General features: G+C 34.1%; 2 protein-coding genes across 6 annotated transcripts in view; one reads left to right on the top strand and one right to left on the bottom strand.

The window, feature by feature from the left end:
- The window catches only part of LOC143193398 (ATP-binding cassette sub-family G member 1), a 49,781-nt gene extending 41,126 nt beyond the window's left edge, over positions 1 to 8,655 (top strand). Inside the window, exons 5-11 of the mRNA XM_076399600.1 lie at positions 622 to 860; positions 1,937 to 2,068; positions 5,090 to 5,329; positions 5,425 to 5,541; positions 5,608 to 5,708; positions 6,999 to 7,154; positions 7,926 to 8,655. Coding sequence (XP_076255715.1) covers positions 622 to 860; positions 1,937 to 2,068; positions 5,090 to 5,329; positions 5,425 to 5,541; positions 5,608 to 5,708; positions 6,999 to 7,154; positions 7,926 to 8,282 — 1,342 coding nt within the window. The 3' untranslated portion in view covers positions 8,283 to 8,655. The remainder of the gene's footprint in view (positions 1 to 621; positions 861 to 1,936; positions 2,069 to 5,089; positions 5,330 to 5,424; positions 5,542 to 5,607; positions 5,709 to 6,998; positions 7,155 to 7,925) is intronic.
- Positions 8,656 to 9,261: 606 nt separating this feature from the next.
- LOC143193389 (putative multidrug resistance-associated protein lethal(2)03659) overlaps positions 9,262 to 14,112 on the bottom strand; it is a 44,926-nt gene continuing 40,075 nt past the window's right edge. For all 5 annotated transcript variants that reach the window (XM_076399573.1, XM_076399572.1, XM_076399571.1 and 2 more), the window contains 6 exons: positions 13,296 to 13,526; positions 12,997 to 13,231; positions 11,239 to 11,417; positions 10,998 to 11,189; positions 9,613 to 9,796; positions 9,262 to 9,558 (listed from right to left, as the gene is read on the bottom strand). In XM_076399573.1, coding sequence (XP_076255688.1) covers positions 9,357 to 9,558; positions 9,613 to 9,796; positions 10,998 to 11,189; positions 11,239 to 11,417; positions 12,997 to 13,231; positions 13,296 to 13,526 — 1,223 coding nt within the window. In that variant the 3' untranslated portion in view covers positions 9,262 to 9,356. The remainder of the gene's footprint in view (positions 9,559 to 9,612; positions 9,797 to 10,997; positions 11,190 to 11,238; positions 11,418 to 12,996; positions 13,232 to 13,295; positions 13,527 to 14,112) is intronic.

Here is a 14,112-nt window from a genome sequence, read left to right on the forward strand (position 1 = left end):
CATATGTTTTTTAGTTAGCCCTAACCCTCAAAAGATGCGTGTATAAATTTGACAGCTGTCTCATCATTAGTTTGTGAATTATAGAATATTCTGAGTTTTAGTTCAGTTTAACTATGACATATAACAACATTCCAGTCCAAATAAAATAATTGAACAAAAATATTATCAAATATAATTTATTTTAACATTAAAATACTTCTAACAACTATAGTTAATTATACAGCCACAATAGTTTATAGGTTACGGTTTTTAGGTTAACCTCATATCACTATTGCTTTCAAGAATTTTGCATACATCTGACAACCGGACTTTGACAGGCTAATTCGTTTACGCGTTCTAACTAATCAGCCAGCATTATGTCTATTTTTAACTAAAATCTCTTTTAATAAAATGAGAAGGAAAATATTGCCTAAAACCAGTATATAAGCCTATTGATTCTAAAACGAATTTACAAATTGTGGCAGGCAATACATTAAACATATTGCTGACGTATGTACAAAAAAACTTTGAATAGACTATATTTCTATTCCACTGCCTGCATTTTCGATAATTCTTATTACGTTACTTCCTTTAACCATGTAAATAAAACCAATAACAATATATTGTGTACAATAATTTCAGTGGATTGGATAGTCTTTCATCAAAACAATGCGTAAAGTTACTTAAAGACTTGGCAGCAAAGGGTCGAACCATTATCTGTACAATTCATCAACCCAGTGCGATTATATTCGATCTGTTTGACCACCTGTACGTTTTGACGAATGGCCAATGCATGTACCAAGGATCAGTAAAAGGGCTTCTTCCTTATCTGGAAGAGATAAACTTAAGGTGTCCAACTTATCACAACCCGGCGGATTTTTGTAAGTAATTTGTCCATGTGCAATAGTTATAATTTTGTTATAATAGTTAAGTATTGCGAAGTACGAGGGTCACTATTTATATTTCGGGAATAGGACAAAAACAAATAGTTAAGCTGCGAATATATTTTTATTGTTTTTCAAAGTATTTTGAACTTTTCCATACGCTTAAACCAATTTTCAAAGCATTTATTCCATTCCGAATGAGGTATCTTCAAAACATGATTTATGAACGCTTCAATAGCTTCTTCGAGCGATGAAAATCGTTGCCCACGCAGTTTATTCTTTAGGGATGGAAACAAAAAGAAGTCATTGGGTGCCAAATCAGGGTTATACGGCGGTTGACCCATCAATTCGATATTTTGAGTGCTCAAATAGTTTCTTATTTGAGCCGATGTGTGAGAGCTCGCATTGTCATGATGAAGAACAATCCGGCGTCTCTTGTTTGTTTTCCTTATTTCACCGCAGACTTCTGGCAAACAAATGGTTCTGTACCAATCAGAATTTACTGTTCTACGATCCTCTGGAGGCACTGTTGCAATATGACGAGTTTTTCCGAAGAAATAGCCCACCATTTTTTTTGAAGTGCTTCGTGCGCGAACTGCTGCTTACTTCCGGGCTTATAAGAATATATCCATGATTCATCACCTGTCACGATTTTATAAACGTCTTTTGAAACACCGCGATTGAATTTCTTAAGCATTTCTTTGCACCAATCGACACTAGCCTTTTTTTGAGCGATTGTCAAATTGTGTGGGATCCAACGTGAACATAACTTTCGCACAGCTAAGTGTTCATGTAAAATCGCATATATGCTGGTGGAACTAATGCTTATGGATGCCCCAATCTCGCAATAGGTGACATGACGATCTTTCTTAGTCATTTCGCACACAGCATCGATGTTTTCTGGCATAACAACCATATCGTCAAAAATGTTAAACTTTAGAATGGAACCGTCAGGAGGACTCACATAAGAAGAGTGTTGCCAATTCCCGAAATATAAATGGTGACCCTCGTATTTAGTCAAGTTCGGTTTTAAATAATTGTGCTTTATTGATTTTTAATCTGATTTCTTTCAGTACTAGAAGTGGTCAGTGGTGAGCATGGTGATCACTGTAACAAATTAGTACAAAAATCAAACAACGGACTGAATCAAGACTGGAGAAGAAATTATGCACATTCCTTAAATTTACAATCACTTAGTCACGTAGGTAAGTACATGAGTTACATTAAAGACCATTAGTGAGTCACAATAAACATGTAAGGCCAGGCGCAAAATGGGACGCAGCTTGGTAAGGTGACGCGGCGTGAGTCACGATGAGATTTTGTCGGTTTACAGAACGAACGAAGTGTTCTTGTCGCAGTTTTTCGCCTAAATTCACGATGAGTATTTAAAAATTAAGAAGAATTAATTGAATCTTTGTGGACTCGGCAAGTTTTGTAAAATACATGCCATGTAGACTTCTCAGTTACCTTGTACTAACCATCTGGGAGATATTCATTACCTTTTCATATTCGAATTCCCATCTTCCGTATTAGATTCAGATCTATATTCAAGTTCAGTTGTTATTAGTGCGGTATGGAGTGTCATTGTATTATTTGCGCGGTTTCGGCGTCTGGCAGATTTATCCCATGTACACTTGCCGTGACCCTCACTGTGTCACGTCACCAAGCTGCGTCTCATTTTACGCCTGACCTAAAATTCATGATTTATATATGATACTGAACATTAATTAAATTATCTGGCTTAGGATGGGTACAGACCTGAGCATTCGAGATAAATTTGCAGGAAAATTGAAAAAGCGCACGAGCAAAACTGAATTAGCGAACATTCATGTCGAACAGGTTCCAAAATTGGTTCAAAGTAATAGTGCGAATGCATCTTGCTTAGTCCCATTGTTCGTCGCATGACTTTCAGCGCTGGACGACGAACAGAAATTTGAGCGAGCGTGGGAAAAATTTGCGGAATTATGAATGACATAGGTTTTGGTTTCGAGAAAATAATCCTGTTCTTCCTTGCAATTTAATTATTGCTATAAAAATATTTTCGAATGATAACTGACTTGGCAATAATACATTCATTTAAGCCTACGTTTTATCACATTGTCGATTGTTTGAAGTTCTACTTTACTAATGAGTAACAGGTCAATTGAAAAGTCCCCGGCCTACCATAGTAAAACACATTATTTTGGTATAAAATTAGTTTTTTTTATTCAACATTTTAACACTGCTATACATCCGTTAAAGTTGACATATACATGTTAATATTTATACATGCTCTCCGATCGTTTTCCTCGATCATCGTTTATTTTCTTTGTTAAAAATTAGAGTATTTTATTGTTACATTGTTGTAAAGTGACAATATTTTATCCACTCAAACCACTCAAAAACCTGACACTATTGTTACGAAATATTCTATTTAATACAAATAATACTTCGAAAATAGCAACAGCGTTATCTCTAACTTTGGCCAGGTGGTTATCATGCGGCCATTGTAAGTTATATATTAAGGGTTTATAAGGGTGAGCAATCTGATGGTTTCTTTTTGATAATATTGAAAAAACACCTGCAAATATTAATAACCATCTATTATTTTTATGTTTTTCTATGTTTTTTGATGAAACTTTTATTTCCTGGAAATAATTTCAATTATCTCTCACACATCTGTTGGCTCTATTTTGATAATACTATTAAAGAACATATACTGAACTGAAGCTACACCTACAAATATTAGAAATGGTTTTTCTCACGAATTTTTGAATTTCTGGAAATAATTTTAATTATTTGTCAATGCTGACTTGGCAATAATACATTCATTTAAGCCTACGTTTTATCACATTGTCGATTGTTTGAAGTTCTACTTTACTAATGAGTAACAGGTCAATTGAAAACTCCCCGGCCTACCATAGTAAAACACATTATTTTGGCAAAATTAGTTTTTTTTATTCAACATAATTCCCTTCAAATGTGATAAACTGATTATAGCGACTATTCAACTTTTCGATACCATTTTTGTAGTACGATTTGTTCTTTGCTTCAAAATAGGCCTCAGTTTCGGCGATCACCTCCTCATTCGACAAAAATTTCTTCCCAGCGAGAATTGTTCTGAGATCTGAGAACAGGAAATAGTCGCTGGGTGCCAGATCTGGAGAATACGGTGGATGAGGAAGGAATTCGAAGCCCAATTCATGGATTTTTGAAATCGTTTTCACTGACTTGTGACACGGTGCATTGTCTTGGTGAAGCAGCACATTCCTTTTCTTCAAATGCCGTCGTTTTTTCGGCGATTTCATCCTTCAAACGGTCTAATAACGCTATGTAATAGTCGCTGTTAATGGTCCCTCCTTTTTCAAGATATTCAAGGAAAAGTTTTTCATGCGCATTCCAAAATACAGACGCCATAGCCTTTCCAGCCGACTGTTGCGTTTTCCCTCGCTTTGAAGCGGGTTCATCGTGTGCAGTCCTCTCGGATAACTGTCAATTGGACTTCGGAGTGCAATGATGGAGCCATGTTTCATCCATTGTCGCATATGGATGCAAAAACTTGGGTTTATTACGCTTGATCATCTTCAAACACTGCTCCGAATCATCAACTCGTCGTTGTTTTTGGTCAAAAGTGAGCTCACGCGGCACCCAATTTGCACAGAGCGTTCTCATACCAAAATATTCGTGAATGATATGATGTACACGTTCAGTTGATATCTTTAGAGTTTCTGCTATTTCACTTAATTAATGATTCATTCAATTCAGTAAATTTACTGTCATTGATTTTTTTAATGTTTTCGTTGGTAACAACCTCTTTTGGGCGTCCACTGCGTTGACCGTCTTCGGTGCTTATTTCACTACGTCTAAACTTAGCATACCAACCCTTGATGGTTGATTTTCCTGAGGCAGTATCCGGAAACTCGGCACCAAGCCAAGTTTTTGTCTCAACTTGTTTTGTTCCCTTCAAAAAGCAATATTTTATCAACACGCGAAATTCCTTTTTATCCATTTTTTTCACAATAACAAAAGTTGCTTGGCTCAAAATGCTATAATTCACAAACTAATGATCCGACAGCTGTGAAATTTATACACGCATCTTTTGAGGGTTAGGATTAACTAAAAAACATATGGATTTAATTCTAGTAGCGCCATCTATGTGTCAGGGCGGGGACTTTTCAACAGACCTCTTATCGATTCATAATTAAAAACCATCATCAATCACTAATTATTTTACCGTCTTATTTCAGATAAAATGATGCAATCTGGCAATATAACGCCAGTCTCAGCGCCACCAATACAATTCCCCAAGATAATAGCCAACTGTGATAACAACGCCCAGTCCAGTGTATCTTGCAAAGACGTTTATCCCACCTCGTGCCTTTACCAAGTGTTAGTTTTAATCAACAGAACGTTTTTAATAATATCACGCGACAGAACGCTCACATTGAACAGATTACTTACGCATTTCGGCATCGCTTTATTTATAGGTAAGTAAATTCTTCCTCTCGTTCGTCTTTAACGAGGCTAAACGGCGAAGCCGTTACCGAAAAAAGCGTTATAATTGGTTTATTTGTTTCTTTAGGTTTCCTCTATTTGGGAATCGGACAGGATGCGTCAACTATGTTAAACAACTTTAATTTCATGTTTTTCAGCGTGATGTTTTTGATGTTGACTGCTTTCAATTGTGTCACGACGACGTGTAAGTTCGTAGTATCTCAAAAGTTGGTAATTGTCGTGTTTCGACTTAAAATTATTATTGTTACAGTTCCGTCCGAATTGCCTATCCTTACCAGGGAGCACTTTAATAAATGGTACTCGTTGAAGTCCTACTATTTAGCCATCACGATAGCAGATATTCCTATACAGGTAACGTCAAAATACTATTAATATAAATTGTGTTAGCAATAAAAGAAAATAGTTTAACTACTAACAGTTTTTAATCACTAAAAATGCATACTACACAAGAGAACAAATACTTTTAACTGGGTTATTGTACATCAACAACGGGATGTTAATTTCTTAAGAAAATTCATTGCAAGTGTCCACAAAAGAGTGTGCATAACACGTTCAATAAAACAGCCAATGCACGTCATTAAAATTAATAACGTCAGCACCTCACAATGTTGTCGCATCAAATTTGACGTTTGGTTTACAACGTTTGTTAGTTTATAACCTATAATTAATATCACTAATGTTTTGAAGAATTTTACAGAAATTTGGCAACATGGCCTACCAGGCAAAATCGTATTTTATGGACTCATTCTGGTAAAATGAGTTTAAAATGAATTTTACATTTTTACAAGCTGCATTCTTCAATATAATCTATTCAAAATAACAGTAAACTTACGTCATCGCGATGTCGAATGTATTGCCTATCGCAATTTGTAAGTTCGTTTTAAAATCAGACAATATTTTCCTTCTCATTTTATTCTAGTTAAATAGAAATACAATACTACGATACGTTCGAATATCCAACCAAATCAACCTACAAAATTCGCCTGGTTGTCAAACGTCTCTAAAATTCCTTAAAACATTACTGATAATAATTACAGGTTATACAGGCAAACGTTGTATTGGCACTTTGTTTTTTTTAATAACCTGAAAATCGCTGCTTGTTATTACTCTGAGTTAAAATACCGAAGCCACTAGATAGAATCAAAAACACATTGCATCTCTAACCAATTACTTCGAACAAGAAGGAAATTATATACACAATAGATGTACTATAACGTCAAAATAAATTATATTTAATAATATTATTTTTGTTTCATTATTTTGTTTAGAATTTTTTATTTAGAATTTTATTAGGCTAAAATTAACTAAAGTCGATATGGCAACATTAAACGATGTGAGTTCAGTATTTTATCGAACGGACTATATATTCGACGTCATTGTCTAATTGTATCAGGAAAGATGTCATGTGTTTTCTATTTAATTGAGATCTTTAAATGACAGAAATGCTTTTGACGATATGAAAGAAATTTTCAGATCATCAGCAAATATCTATCATTAGCTATATATATCTAGTAAAGTGTAAATAGTAAAATCTCTTTAGGACCCAATATGAACGAATATCCATAGGACAACCATAACATAAAAGGAAAGAAGGAGACTGGAAGAAAGAGCATAATTTAATTGAGATTTTTTTTCTTGCAGATATGCGCAACTGTGATATATGCCTTGATTACTTACTTTTTAACAATGCAGCCCATAGAGATATTTAGGATTTCCTCCTTCCTGTTCATGTGTGTCCTCATCTCACTCGTCGCCCAAAGTTTTGGACTATTTATAGGAGCATGTATGGATGTAAAGGTATTTATCTGACATATAGTACACTGGAAATTGTAACCTTATCTCAAAAACAAATAGTAAAATACTAAACTTACTGTGATTAAAAAATTAATAAGACTTTTAATTATAAATCTGTAGACTTCTGGCGCTGCTATCTATGTCAAAATTTAGGAGTATGACGGGGTTAATTAATAATAATTTTTCGGAAACGAAAGAGTTTTCTTGCTTCCCAAGCATTATTTTCTGTTGATGCTCTATGCAGATCAACTGTTTTTTAATTGTTTAAGGAATATAGATAACGTGTATAGAACATCCAGACCGTCCTTCACTGAAATTACAGATCATTCGTCATTTATTTGAATGAATTTAATCGATTTAAAAGTAATATCGCATTCTCTCATTTAAGCTCAGATCAGCCAAACTGACAAGAAATATCGTTTAAGTATTAGGCATCGTTGAATGAAGCTTGGTGCCTTAAAATGCTAAAATTATAGGACAATAATTCGTTTTCTTTTAAGATAATACTCCTTAGACAACTAAATATTCAAAGAAAATCCATAACCCCTATCTATTCCTGCACTCAAAAGTAATTGTTGTATGTTGAGAGTGTCAGTAAATTAAGGAGATCCGTCCTAGAACTTTAATTTAACAACAACTACTTTGAAAATATATCCAAAAGGAGACATACATTTTATTTCAAAAGTCTGATTATTTCTTGATCATAGTAGTATTTCTAAATCACGTTTCTAAACATTATTTTTGTTATAGAGAATTAATTACTTACTTTTTCAGAACGGAGTTATATTTGGACCGTTTTGCTTTTTACCGTTCACCATATTTTCTGGATTCTTCGTCCAACTCAACGACTGTCACCCTTACATGAGATGGTTGTTTCACATATCGTTTCTGAAATATGGATTCGAAGGACTGGTCCTGTCAGTGCTCGGATACAAACGTCCGAAATTACCCTGCAATTCGGACTATTGTCATTTTGTTAACCCACAAAAGTTCCTGTCCACCAGGGACATGAGTGATGCCAATTATACTGTAGCTGTGATGTTTATGGTAGGCCTAGTTATCGTATTAAGAATCAGTGCCTATATCGCTTTAAAAGTCCAAGTCAGGAAGAACAGAAGTAGAAAACATTAAGAGGTTTTGTAAATATTTAAAAAGAGACTTATTCAGAGGAAAACAACAGAACGAAAAGAAAATAATTGTACATATATTTTTATCATTATTTAAACAAATCTTGTTACCCAATTTTGTGCAACAAGTATTAATATAGGCTTTAATTGAATAATATTTATTAAGCTGTACAAAAAAAACTTACTGGGAGTACTGGAATATTTTTTGTAATGTTTTTAAAGCTCTTACACGCAAAGGATTTGATACTGTTGTATTTTTAAAGTTGATTTTAAGAATTTGTTAGTATGAAATAGTATTTTATATGCGTATACGTTTGTAACTGTAAAAAGCCAAATATGAACTCAAAGTATTCTTATAATAAAATTGTTTTAAATAATCCGACTGTTTTTCCAACCTGTTAACAAAGCTTTATTATGATTTGGAATTGTTTATTAGTCATGACGATCCAAGTATGGCAGGACTTTTTTTTAAAGATCAATGATCCTGATAACTATTTTTAAAAAAATATTCCATAATATTTTAACCCATTTATTTTACTTAAAATACATTTTATTTCTTTAAAAAATAAAGATTCTTTTGACTGTCGTTTTACTATGATACATTTTGATTATTTTAAGTGGTATTCAGAAATTATAAGGTGTATAGAGGGTTGCGGACACTTGGATGTATTCCTAATGTAATAAATTATTACTACTTGTCCTTTGATCTACGATCATAATATTTTGGCATGGAATCAAAGAAGTAATTGAACAAAGCAGTGTTAACTGACTAGAGCCTAAAATTTCATAAAAAATCAACTCAATCAACATCTTAACACTGCTAAAAGCTTCAGAGTTATTTCCATGTGTTTGATATTTTAAGCAACTGTTAAATTTTGGTGTGGTGAAAAAAGAAGATAGATTAGAAAACGTTGTAGAAAATAATGGTCAATATTTTGGTTTCAAGGAAAGGAAGGAAAAAACTAATAGAAAGATCGACAATATCAACTTAAAAAAATATATTTTATAAATATATATCCACGAAATATCAGTTCACCTCTGTGATCTAGACATACAAAAAACATAATAACGGACTTTATCACTGTTGTTTCGAAGCGTTTGTTTCATAATTTTCCTTCGCGATTTTGAGTAAGTTTTCCGCCATAGACCGTCCAGTCTGCTGTACCATTCCATAGAGTACACCGTCTTGTTTTTGCAAAAGAACATAAGGGTGATCGAATTCTATCATCGTGCCAGCGTCCATAACAAGGACTCTATCGGAATCCATCACTGTATTCAACCTAACAGTAGAAATAAATCATTAAGTGATTTCCAGGTTTCGATTGCCAACATACCTGTGTGCGATAGTGAGAACGGTGCATTCAGCAAAATTTCTCCTAATAGTTTCCTGAATCAAGGCGTCCGTTTGTGGATCGACATTGGCTGTGGCTTCATCCATCACCAGTATCTTATTGTTCCGCAGGATAGCCCTGGATAGGCAGACTAATTGACGCTGACCCACACTGAAATTGGATCCTCCTAAGGAAACAAAAAGATATCATTTCATGATCTTTCACTTTCAGAAGTTTCTTTCGCGATAGTATTCACATGTTAAATAAAAGATCAGACAAGGTCCTAGAAGACAATGGGCAATATTGTCAAGATTAAATTCGTCATCGTCAATTTCTTAATTAAATAGATTTCCTGAAGAATCTATAAACACCTAATATAAGTCTGCGGACAAAATAATTCGATTGTTCCAACAGATAGTGCTTTGGAATATTTCCGTGGCGAAGTCAACCTTTTCAGTGGAAAACGCAGCGAACAGATCCAAAAAGATATTATAAATCAAGATAATAGGAAACTACAAAATAGAAGACTGTTAAGCTACCAACTTAACGTGGGCTATGGATTAGAACCATGTGATCCAAAACCAAATATGTATTAAAATCGAGCACAGGAATATTTACATGGAACTGTGTAGGGACAGATAAGCTAACCATCAAATTGGCTCTTTCTTTTCAAAACCTAACGCCGATCCAAAATTATTGCAAATCCACTTTATTTCTTGTATCTTTTAAAAATTTCTAGATTCTCTATAAAAACATATTACAACAAACATATATAGTCCTTCCAATAAAACAACCAAGACACGTCATCAACACGTCGAACGTATTGCCTAATTCAGTTTATAAAAACTTAAAATCCCTTTAAAATGTTTCCTTTTCAACTTACTAATTAGCATTACTCTAGTTAAAAAGAGACAGAATGAAGTCTGATGCGTCCGAACATACAACCAAATTGGTCTGTATAATTCCAAATTTGGATTGGTGTTGGTACTGGTCGACACCGTTGTCATATTTCAATGTAAATATAATAGAACAACCCTAACCCATAAACTATTTTGGCTGTTTAATTAACAGTAGATTAAATCCTTCAATAAATATGCGCTAGATATGCTAAAGTGTTAAAATAAATTATTTTATTTATATTAATGTTTTGTTATCACGACCAAATAAACGAATACTTAAAATTGGCGCGGCAACGTCGCATTATAAATTTTGATGACATGCACTGGCTGTTTTATTGAAAAGACTGTAATACTTGTTTTGTTGTTGAAATAATTTATTATATCTCAAAAAAAACCAATGCTCTAACAATACAAGATCTGTTGAGCCTCCTAGTATAAATATAAGAAGAAAGCTAATTTGTTGTTAAATCAAATAGAATAAAAACCTACCTTCTGACATAACTGTACTCAAACCACCGCTTAGATCTTGAATAGTCTCCTTGAGCTCGACGTCTTCCAGCGCCTTCCACAGATCACTATCACTATACTCGTCGAATGGATCCAGGTTCTTCCTCATAGTACCGGAGAATAATACGGGCTCTTGCGGTATAATCGATATTTTTGATCGGACATCGTGTAACCCTACGAGATTTGTTAAAATATTCCACCTAATGGTCCATAAAAGACTTACCGAGTTTGGTGATATCGATGCCGTCGATCAAAATTGATCCGGTTATATCCGACAGACGGAAGAGGGCGTTGATTGTCGACGATTTGCCGGCTCCTGTTCGGCCGACGATGCCGATTTTCTCTTTTGGGTTGATTGTGAAGGAGAGATCTCTTAAAACAGGTGGGTCTTCGGGAAAATATCTGGAACGAAGGAAAAGCAATTTTATCATTATATAATGTGTTTTCCATGGATATAAAATAACATATACCTGTCTTCTGGACAATATTTATTGTGTTTTATTTATTAAACAACTATAGCATATAGTCTATTCAAAGTTTTTTTGTACATACGTCATCAAGATGTTTAATGTATTGCCTACCGCAATTTGTAAATTCGTTTCAGAATCAGACAATATTTTCCTTCTCATTTTATTCTAGTTAAAAGGAGACACAATGCTGTCTGATTAGTTCGAACCCGTAAACAAATGAGCCTGTCAAAGTTGTCCGGTTAAATTCTTGGAAGCAATAGTGATAAAAGATTAAAACACTAACCTAAAAACAATCGTGGCTTTATAATTAACTGTAGTTTTTAGATGTACAATAATGTTAAGATAAATTATATTTGATAACATTTTTTGTGTCTTTATTTCATTTAGATTAGAATATTGTTCTATGTCAAAGCCGAACTGAACTAAAACTCAGAGTTGATGAGGCAACATTGCGACGTTTTGACGTCACAAATTTAGATGACGTGTGTACAAAATAACTTTGAACAGACTATAGATATGTGTGTGATTGGTCAGGATATAAATGAGATCAAATGAAAATTTGGAATATATGAGGAGAAAAAAATACTAACTGTTTTATAGATATGGAAAATGCATTAGGAAGAATGTAATGGTAGTTTTAACAAGAAGTGATATTAAAATGACTTGATAAGGAAACACTGCAGTGAAGGAAACAAGCACTGAAAGTAAGTGGATAATATGCTCTCTAATGAAAGTAAAATACATTATTTTGATGCACAAACCTTCGGGAGGTACCACTACATAAAAAGAAGGGTGCCTAGAACTCTACCTCATAGGTGGTGTGAAAAGTAACACATGAGTTTCAAAGTCCCGGGCCTAACACATAGATGGCGGTAATTTTATTCCATTCACCATCTTTTCAGTCAGTACTTAACTTCAAAAGGAAGCTGTCAAAATTTCATGATATTCTAGTAATAAGTTTGTGAGTTATTGTGCTGACACCACAAGAGTGACACCACTTTTGTTACATTCAAAACAATGATGGGAAAATGGGATTGTTGATGGGAAAAAAGTACCGTTCAAGCGAAGCAATGACTTGAAAAGTGTTTTAAGGGTTCCGCTCCAACAGAAACAACAATAAAATGTTGGTTTACTGACTTCAAACGTGGTCGTAGAGGCACCGTTGATGCAGAACGCAGTGGAGGTGCAAATGAGGAGCGTAAAAGGAGACTTTAAAATATAAAAAAAACAAAAGAAATTGTATTTTTATAAAGAAAAAATTCATTATTTTATTTGAATTAGAATTTTGAAATAGTCAAAATGAACTAAAACTCAGAGTTGATTCGGCAACATCGCAAAACATTTTGACGTCATCGATTTAGATGACGTAAGTTCACTATTTTGTTGAAAGAGCGATACATTGTAAGTACTATAAATATTTATACCATGGAAAGCTGCCAATAAAAGGAGATAGTTTTACTTTGAAAGGAAATGGAATTAAGATAAAAACACTTTAAAAAGTTATTATTTACCTTAAACTAATGTTCTTAAATTCAATCTTTCCTTCTGGCGGCCAAGATATCGGTGGTTTTTGATCAGGCGTCGACTCCAAATCGGCTTCGTGCTCGATAGAACTGTATTCCACTACTCGCTCCACTGAGGTCATTTGATTCTCCAACTCGGTAGACTGCCTCATACCCCACTGGAGCATACCGGTCAGTCCAATCGCTTGTGTAATAGCTAATCCAACGTTTCCTCCATACTTTTCTGGATAAGTCGAAAAATATTTAGTAAATTCGACGATATATATGATGCTTAACTGGAAACTAACCATTTCCGATCAAAAGAAAGCTGAAGGTCACCAGGGCAATATAAATAAGGCACATCAAGTCCAACCAGTAACCGAAAGCCCTAGACGTTGAGATGAAAGCGAACCAGGCCGAACTGTGCAAGTCCTGGTAGTTATCAAATTCTTTCGTGAGGATAGTTTGGGCCTTGAAGGCTCTGATCGTGGTAAGGCCTTGTAAAGTGGCACTTAGGTGAGAAAATACGGGACTTCTAGCTGAAAATTTTGTTTTATGGTTATCAATAATTAAAAATGAACTAATATTGACATTTCTTTTTTCATTTAAAATTATGAGCCGTCCAGTTAAAAAGTTAATCTATTATTTATTGAGACATATGTATTTTTGAAGATATAGCATGCGTATAGTCTATAAAAATTGTTTTTGGAACTTTCGGGGACAATACTTTATTACTAACAACATCAAGAGATATGTTCAGACACTTCAAATATAATAATATTGACGATGAGGATAAAGAAGAAAAATCTGGTGCACCCAAAGAGTTTCGAAGATGAAGAATCTCTAGCGGAAGTTATATAAAATATATAGTGGTCGTCTTTCCACGCGTGAACTACACTTTAGTGTCCGAAAAGTAGCAAAACTTTTGACAGAATGTATGAAGGCCTTCTATATAAAATAAATTCACTTATCCCTAATCATTTTTACCTGATATTAAAATCTTATTCAATTAATCGATACTTCTGCGTTAAACATGAAGGAACATACTCTCTTAAACCGATAAGGGCTGGTGTGTCTCAAGAAAATTTATTGGGAATGCAGCTTGGTATGTGTGTGACCTCCATC

Source organism: Rhynchophorus ferrugineus, unplaced genomic scaffold, assembly GCF_030347505.1.
Source record: "Rhynchophorus ferrugineus isolate W39M unplaced genomic scaffold, kcgeb_rfMv2 rfM3, whole genome shotgun sequence".
Classification (NCBI taxonomy): Eukaryota; Metazoa; Arthropoda; class Insecta; order Coleoptera; family Curculionidae; genus Rhynchophorus; species Rhynchophorus ferrugineus.